This window comes from Tinamus guttatus, unplaced genomic scaffold, assembly GCF_059628265.1.
Source record: "Tinamus guttatus ecotype Peru unplaced genomic scaffold, ASM5962826v1 Tinamus_guttatus_pri_ptg000060l, whole genome shotgun sequence".
Lineage (NCBI taxonomy): Eukaryota > Metazoa > Chordata > Aves > Tinamiformes > Tinamidae > Tinamus > Tinamus guttatus.
In genome coordinates this window covers 3,409,226-3,418,231 of record NW_028288594.1, presented here as the reverse complement: position 1 = coordinate 3,418,231, position 9,006 = coordinate 3,409,226, and the positions used below count along the sequence as shown (strand labels likewise).

General features: G+C 40.0%; 1 protein-coding gene across 1 annotated transcript in view; it reads right to left on the bottom strand.

Annotated features, from left to right (window-relative positions):
- Positions 1–381: 381 nt before the first annotated feature.
- Positions 382–9,006, bottom strand: part of KCNH7 (potassium voltage-gated channel subfamily H member 7) — a 201,922-nt gene continuing 193,297 nt past the window's right edge. The window contains exons 16-18 of the mRNA XM_088519495.1: positions 6,198–6,366; positions 2,730–2,922; positions 382–1,518 (exon numbers count right to left, since the gene is read on the bottom strand). Coding sequence (XP_088375621.1) covers positions 1,249–1,518; positions 2,730–2,922; positions 6,198–6,366 — 632 coding nt within the window. The 3' untranslated portion in view covers positions 382–1,248. The remainder of the gene's footprint in view (positions 1,519–2,729; positions 2,923–6,197; positions 6,367–9,006) is intronic.

Below are 9,006 nucleotides of genomic sequence, written 5' to 3'. Positions count from 1 at the left end.
TCAGATTTGGACACAAGCTAAGCTTACTTGTTTTGTAATAAGAAAGTTTACAATGTTCCTGAAAGTGATTTTACATATATACATATATATATTTATATATATATATATATAACTCTATATTCCTACATGTAGGTGTAGGTATATACACATACATATACATGTGTGTATATACACATAACCATATACACACATATGTACATACACACATGCACACGTACAAGAATAGGGTACGTGTGCAGTGTGCCTGTGTGTCTGCATACTCTGTATCTTGGATCTTTGTGGAGGGACCAGTCAGTCAGAGATAACTGCCAAAAACAACTGTGATCATTATAAAACAAAAATGTATAAAGTATAATGTATAAAGTATTTTTTTTAATTATACAGGTTGTTAAGAATTTGTATTGAACAAAAGGAACACAGTCTTCTGCATTATATAGAAATGAGATTTATTGCATTTGATTATGTTTGTGTGACATGAAAAATGCCTGCCTGCTCATGACAGCTAACTTCTATGATAAGAATTAAAAGAACAACAACAACAAAAAGTACTGAAACCAACTATTCAATTAAGGTGTTTCTGTGAATGTGATATTTTCCAGGATGTGGCCAAATTTGTCTGTTAAAATTCTGTCCTACTTCAGCTAGTTTTGAAGGAGGCTAGTTTCTGTGGCTTAGGAACCCAGAAGACTTTGTTACCTTACTCTTTCTCCAGATGCAGAATCATTACCATTGACTACAAAAAGCTCACTATAGAAAGATAACTAAATTTTCAAAAGTGAGCTAGAAGATTTTACTTAAGTTTCAGAGTAGCTTTGTTGAGTAGGAGTCTTTTCTATGTGAATTGTTATCAATTGATTTCTTATTTGCTCTGAAGACATACCCACAATAAAGTACTATTTCTGTGAAAGCTGTAAATGGTAATCTCCATGCAACATAAGCTGTAATTCCAGAACATGCATGTATTTAAAAAAAAATAAAAATATAAGGTGCCTTGAGAATGCTGGCAGTTTTACATTTGGAACGTACAGTTAGTGTGTGTGTGTGTATATATATATATATATATATTTACATCAGAACTGCTCAATTTTACCTTACAAGCTTCAGATTTAGGAAAATATACAGTACTTTTGCATATAATGTTTAATTCCTTGTAACCCCTGAGTCAAGTATAGAGGATTTTAATACAAAAAAGGAGAAACAGCCATTAAAAGCACTTACATTTTTATGTGAAGTAATAGTATAAAAGTACTATTTCCCAGGAAGACCAGGATCCGAAACATGCCTATGAAGACTCAAGATTCCTACAGTGCTTAGTGAAGACTCTGGCAAGGAAGGGTGCCTGATGGGATGGAGGTAAGTTGTTCTGTAGTGCTGGGGGGGACACTCGACAGCCTGCTCACGTTCTTGGTCTAAAAGAGAAGCCAGGTTGTCCTCTGATGCTGTGTTAAGATGCACTCCACTTGAGAGGGATTCTTTGGATTTAAGTTTTGATTTTTCGAGGTCTAGAAATTCAGGACACTGGAAGAGAGAAGGAACAGGGTGGCAATGTTTGAATAAGTCTCTTGCAGGTTCTTGTTTCTGCTGGAAGTTAGCACATTCAGATTGTTATTGGTAAGCCATGCTCAAAAATGAATCACTGTGCTGAAATATTTTTACATGGTACCATGTTTGATTTGATGTAATTTAATATAACTCTGTTGATTCGTAAAAGCCTGGGAATCTGGTCCCCTCCTCAGACTTCTCTGTGTATCCTCAAAATATCACAGAGCCTCTCTCAAGGATGGAATATATTCCTGCGATGCAGTCCCGGAGCATATATGTAAACAGTCTTGAATTGTGTCCAAGCACTCAGTTCTACTTTACTTTTACACTTGGAGGATTTTTTAAGAGAAAGTGTGCAGCACGCCTGGTGCTGCTCGCAGAGGCTGCCATGTTTCTGTCCTTGCAGAGGCTCGTGTACGTGCTTTGGGCGGGTGTATGAGTGGAGCATCTTTCTGCTTCCAGCCTGATGCCTCCAGGATGTGATGGTCTTCCTCTGCCCGCACGAGTTCTGGCTCGTGCATGAAGAGACTGGCACACACAAACACCCGGGGGCTGCTGCTCATATGCTGCATGATGGATTTGGGATTTCAAGACATGCAGCAGCTTGTTAGGAAATAACATGCCCGAACTCTGGCCAAACTGTTAAGCTCCAAAAATCCCAAATAAATCAGGAAAATCACCAAATTCTATTGGAAATAAGTTTTGGGGTGGAAAACCTTTATTGGGAACCCCTGTGGCAACTCTAGATGAGTATATTCTCAGTGGGGGCAATGGCTTTTAGCCCCTAGCGCTTGTCCGCTCCTACCACCCCTGCACTGCAGTGGCTGGACCCCTGGGAAAACATGGGGTTTCTGAGGACTTCAGGAATTGGCAGAGGGCAGTTGCAGCCAGGCTGAGCTCACGCATGGTGGTTTAGACCCATGTCTACTAGTTGTCTCTTCTGCTGCATTTCCCTGAAGCCCATGTAAAGTCCATTATGTAAACGCAACACTTCATAATTTTAAAATCACTACAATAATACAACCTTTGCACAAGATGTGGCCTCTGGAGCTATGGCACCGAAGTCCACTGTAGAGATACAAGCCCAAACGGTATTTCATGTCTTTTAAACTAGTGAAGGAGCAGCTAGGTTAGTTTCCTGAAACTAACAAGATTTAAGAAACCTCTTTTGATCCTATTGAACATACCTGAGATGAAGGACTGAAACTTCTGTCTGTCTTAATTGATGCTACAGGGTGAAGTTTTTGTATCACCCGGAGAGCTGGTTGCTGATAGTCCACACCTGCAGCCACCATGCTGTAGGCAGGGGGAATGAGGGTTGACTGCCTCTGCAGAAGCTGCAGGATGGTTTGAATATCGGCAGTCATCTGGGATTCAAGCCTAGAGAAGTAGCATAAAATCAGTTAACGCATGGTCAGGAATAGGCGTATTTTAACATGCTGATGCAGATGCATTCAAGAGGGACTCGCAGCTCGCTCATAAAGCAAACTGTTGCTTATTATAAAATGACCGTGTTTTTCACAAGAAAGAACAGAAGAGGGAGTAGGGAGCCCTTCCAAAGCCAGCTAGGTCTTTCCTTTGCAGAACATGCTCTCTGCTTTGCTCTGACCTTTGTGCTAAGGAATGCAGACACAGTAAAAATGAGTTTGTGTCCATTATGTTTCCAAAAGAAATGAGCAAAGGTCAAGATCCTTAGCTGACATTAGCTGGAATACCAATACTCTCCTTAGTGAAACTAAATGGATTTTTTTTTTTTTTCTGGCTGAGGATGTGACAGGGAATTTCTGATGTATCTAAAGATCAGGTCTGACATCCCCAAAGCTAAAAGAATGAAATGAAGTGACCAGAAAAACACATTGTATTTTTTCACAGTTTAAAAAAATAGGATACTTTCAATACCATTACTTAAAAAGAAAAACAATTAAGCCTAAAACTCTTCACAGTGAACTTTTATTCAAGCTTATTCAGACCTCGGAATTGACCTAACCTTTTTTGATGTTCAGATTCAATTGCTTTTTCTTTTTTTTTTCCCTTTTTGACAAGTTTGTGTATGACTTCTGAAACTGTTAAAATAAACCTCCATGTAAGCCAGAACACTTGTGCTGCTTATGGTTTTCACATTTATATTGCCACAGCACTGAAATGATTTCCAAAAGGTCTTTCCAAATCCCTGGCACAGCCAGCAATGGGTATTGCCTATTGCACCTCCCAGCTGATGGAAGCTCACAAGACGTGTGACGCCTGCCCACTTGTAATGTGGATATGCAGCCTTGTGCATTGCAACTCATCAACTGACAAAGTAATGTAGTTTGCAAGCAAATCTTTATGTCAGCAGTCTTTAATGTTGTGAATGTTACAACTTGGGCTCTCGGCAGCCACAGAATTGATCCTGTGCTGGCATGTTTTTGCTTTGCCAGGTGCTTTGTTGTTTGATATTATTTTTCATCATGCTTAAGTCATCCATCATTTGTGCCAATTATTGTTAAAACATCTATGAAATTAATCAGCAATGCGCACCCAGGGATATTTAGGATGTTCTTTCTTCCTTTGCACAGACAGGCTGGTTCTGTGGCATCAGCTTTTACAAAAGCTCTTACAATACAAGAACCAAACCCTGGTTTTGCAGTTGGTTGTGCCCCCTCAACCTCTTGCTCAGCTCCCTGGGGGTTTCTGCTGCTTGCAGCTGTGCTGATCTCACACGAGCCTCGCGCTGATGCGCAGGGGAAAATGCAGCAGCAGCGGCCGCCACCAGAAAGCGCTTCCCTCTGCTAAACCTCAGCCTTAGCATCTTTGTGAATGGGGAGCTAGCACTGAAGGACTTTCAGCAACAGCTTTCTTTTACTCCAGATTAGCTCTAGAATGGCTCCCCTTTGCTAGTATTTAATGGGAGGTTGCCTGTATTTTTAATAAAAGAGGTTCTTTGGTAGTATTTATTCAGCATCACTGCATGTGTAACTTCTCCCTCCTTGTTCCCGAATCCCGAACAAGCCCAGGCCATGCCAGCTAAGGACAAACAAACTGGAGAACCCAGACGTTCGGCTTCACGAAATTCCAATGGCCTCAGGAAGAGGAAGAGAGTGAGCGCTAGGGATGTATTCCTACTACAGAAATTTTCCAACTTTCTGGAAATGTGAAAAGCTTTTCATACAGCAGGGTACTGCTTTCTAGTCCAGTGGGGTAGATCTGACATAAGTGCAGAAGAATATTGCTTGTCATATTGATAGAACAAGAATCATCCGTGTCCCAAATGTTGAATACATGAAAGGCTTGAAATAGATGAGAAGGATAAAATGTTTTAATAAAATCCATATCTTAGGTTTATCAGCAACAGTGATATCCTCTCCCTTACAAACAAGATTGAGATTTGTGTAAGATTTTTTTATCCTTTAGATAAATTTGATATATTAGCTTGGTTTCAAAAGCTTAGAATTTCAGGAGAAAAAATGAAAGACTCTATCTTCTGTTGCTCAGGATCAGGCAGATGCTTGGCTATGTGACATATACAGTTATTTAGATGCTTGACTCTACTGCAATTAGAAATTATAGCAATATAAGCAATATCAGGCTTGCAAGTGAAAAATACATCTTCTTAATGTGCTATATTGTATTTAGAAATAAAAATGCAGTTAACCTGGCTTTAAGCTGATTGTTAAAATATACTGCACAGTACGCCACTGAAGAGCTACTAAAATGTAATTAGGGCTGAATGCATGTCATAGTATTTGTCACGGAAAAAAATTGAAAGTAATAGAATTCCAAGCAAAAATGATAAAAAAGCCACAGACCTGGGTATAGGACAATTCAAAATCAGGTGAAATTATATGGTAAATTACAGTGTATGACAGATCAAAATGCTGTAACTATATTTTTAAGATGTCATAAAATATGCTGCTTAGCTGGTAGCAAAAAGTAGTATGTAGATACCAAAAGAGAAGGAAGATACATATAAGTAAAAATAACTTATGTTTTCTGCAAAAGAAGGTGACTGTTTTCCATTGTAGCAGGCATACGTATTTCACCCTTATGTCATCCCATGTCTGCTTATTATAGAGACAATTACAAAATAAGTTAATTCATTATAAACATTCTCTTTTCAAAAGGTTTGTGTCTCCAGGAAAAATAAAGCTATTAAAAAATTTGATTTTGTGGACATGTGAATAACTGCGAAAGCATCAACATTCTGGAGGTGAGATTAAAGTTTCTTGAATTTTGGTGCTTCATGAAGGTGTCCAGGGTAAGAAGGCAGGCTCCAAAGCAGACCTCCTTAGTCAACTGAGGAGAAAGACTCTTCTACAGGGTAATTTGGAGCAGCTAAATGTGGGTACCTAGAGGTAAGTGACATGAAAATGCTGCCAGTGAATCAAAAATTTGTACCTAGCAGTCGCAGGATAGGATACGCCGAGAAATTGGAGGGCTGAATTTAGGCAATATTTAAGCTACTAAACTTTCATATAGACACCAAAGTGATAGTCTCGGTTGGTAGATTTCTATACTTTCAGGCTTCTGAAGATATGAATGCTTTTGGAATCTTCCTGCCCAAATCATTTCTCCTTTAGCTTCACTAACAGCAATATATTGTATATATTGTATTATAGACCCTTTCATGTGGATCTTTTGTTTTTACCATAGCTTTTTTCTTTTTTTTTTGATCTTACCTATTGAGTTGTTCCTGGAGCAAATCTAACCGATTCTCCACCTCCCCGTATATGAAGTCACTCTCGGTTTCGCAGATGCCCCATGTGACATGGGGTAACGCTGATCGACTCGGGGACTCCTGGTACTCCCTGACGGTCTCCTGCTCCCAGTTTCTTTTGTCAGTGATATCTGATGGGAAACAAAATAAAGCAAAGTATGGATATATATGTTAATTGTGATGAGCATAACTGCCTGATACTGGGCAATTAATAGACAATTTCCTGATGATCAAATGTCCTGCTTGTCAGTGTTTCTCAGAACTTTGAACCTTAGGTACGCTGCCTGAACAAGGGTCTTTCTTCTTCTTCACCATTATTTAAGAAAAGAAAACAGTGGTCACACCAAAAACTTAATAAAATTGTAAGATAATGATAGCAACATGCTAATATTTTGAAACCATAGATAAACATAACAGGCTTATCTAGTCAGCACCACCACAGTTGTGCCACTTAATGGCTCCTGTTACTTTATATATTTTTTTTTACTGAAGAACTCCCAATTTTCTCAGACTTTTTTGGCAAGTTATTACTTTCCACTGAAACAGGGAATCCTCAATCTAAGCTAAGCGTTGTATGTTATGAATGTCTTTGATCATTTGTTCAGAGGCCTTGAATGTATTATTTAAAGAGTATTTACATTTTAGTTTTTGTTTGTTTTTGAATTATCCGTAGGCCTTGCTGTGTTGCAGCGCACACTGTAGGGCAGGTTCCCAGCCCTAAACTGGTTGCCTTTCACACTGATGCCTCCAACACCGCTTGTCTCAACAAGCCTAGTGAAGAGCAGCGGGTTTTCTCTGAGACAGAGGCCATTTACCACGAGCTTGCAAAGGGAGACTGGTTATTACTTTCAAAAGGAAATTGATTTTCACTGAGTAGCTGTTAGCATCACTCCTCTACAACCCGGCTCTCACATTGCCGTGTAAAGCATGTTTTAGAGACTCACAGTTCCTGTGGGGTGAAAGGTCCCGGTTCATTTTGTTTAATATTTTGTGACTCTTAAAAGAATGAAGTACTCTGCAATTGCTGGGTCAGGTGGAGAGTCACTTTAATGCTAATTGAAGCTTCATAATAAAGAATTAATCTATATTTTCCTATTTGAATGACAAGCAAAATACTGGATTAAGATATTGGAAACAGATTTTCTACAAGATTAAATAAACACAAAACACATAATGAGGATCATACCGGAGTTTCACCTAACTTGGGGAATTTAATCCCCATTCTAATCCTTTCTATCACAGTCCTTATATGTGAGTCCTTTATCTATCTCCTGCCGTTTGTGAGAAGTGGGAGCTGCTCTTCATTGCCACGAAGCGCGGCGCTGCCCGAGGCCCGTGCCGCTCGTCTCTCCTGGTCCCTGCCTCTCTGCTATCGAACACTGCAGCTCTCGCTGTCACACACACCTGCGGGCACTCCTTCCTCCTGCTCACTTTTCTGACTTGAGCTATTTCTCCTTCCCCTTTCAATTTGCTTAACTTACACCTCTGTGAGTTTCTTAATTAGTTTATATTCCTGGCTTCAGGCTGTTTTTTCCTGTTCATTAAACTCTGGTGAAATGTTACAAATCATTTATCATGAGATATATTAGCCGCACATACCCATACTCGATACAGAATTCTTATCTTGCTATAAGCTTTGCAGGGCCTACCTTTGGGATACTTAAGCTGAACAGTGATTTTTCTAAGTATATGTCATCCTCACCCACAGCTTTTGTTTCTCTGAGAAATTCTGTTGTTACACAGTCAATATTGTTTAGTATCCCTCAAATGCACTTCCTTTGCTGTGTTAAAACTTAAGCACCTGTTTGGTACAATTCACATTAGGGTCATATACAGCATTTGTAATTAGGTAGTTTCATTATATTATGGAATGCATTAAACGTTCATTTAGTGCTCGGACTGCTGGTTCAACACAGCACTGGGCAAAATCGTGGGACGGCTCCTAACAGACTCGACTGCAGCTGCTGCTGGAGGAGCAGCCGGGTTTGGATCCCACGTCCCTTGGTTGTCCACGGATGGTTTGCTCAGAGCTTCTCCTAGCACTTCCCTGTAACTCTTGGCACTACATGCTGGTAACTCAGCATAGGTTACATTCATTTCACACTTCTGATTTTTTTTTTTTTAAGCGACCATAGTAGTCAGAGCGAGCCACATTTCAAAGTAAGAAAAAGAAGGAGATGAGAGTGTGGCTCACGTGTGAGAGGTTTGTCCAAATGCAATTAGCCATTCCCTCTCGAATACAGTGTCTTTGAGCAGTGTTCCTTCAAACAAACAAATAAAAAACCAGAGGGGTAGCAACGACATTTCCTGCTTGGATTTTAGTGTTTCAAGTAGACTTATCCAGGAAGGGGAGCTCTCACTACATGACTCCAAGCAGAGAAGAAACCTCCCTTTTTAATCAGAGAAAGCTGCTTGCTGTGTTATCTGATCTTTGGTTAGCAGGTGGTAGAAGGTGTCCTGAAGCTGTAGAGAGTGTTTGGATTTCATATGACACGACCTGACTTTATGCACGGAATTGAAGGAAGAAGAGATTTCATCCTAGCTATCCAGAAACAGCTCCAGCTTCTCAGCCCACTTAAGCCAACAGGAGGCAGGAGCAAAGCAGCGTTGGAGAAGCTGGCACACACGGCCCAGCGTCCAAGGAAGCTGCACAGCTTTCCCCAAAGTGCAGGGAGCAAACTTCAACAAATGCAGGGGTGAAATTTAAAGCTGTGCCTGTGGGTACAGTGGATACTGTAAATCCAGTGGATTCACTTTAGACAGTGGATTTC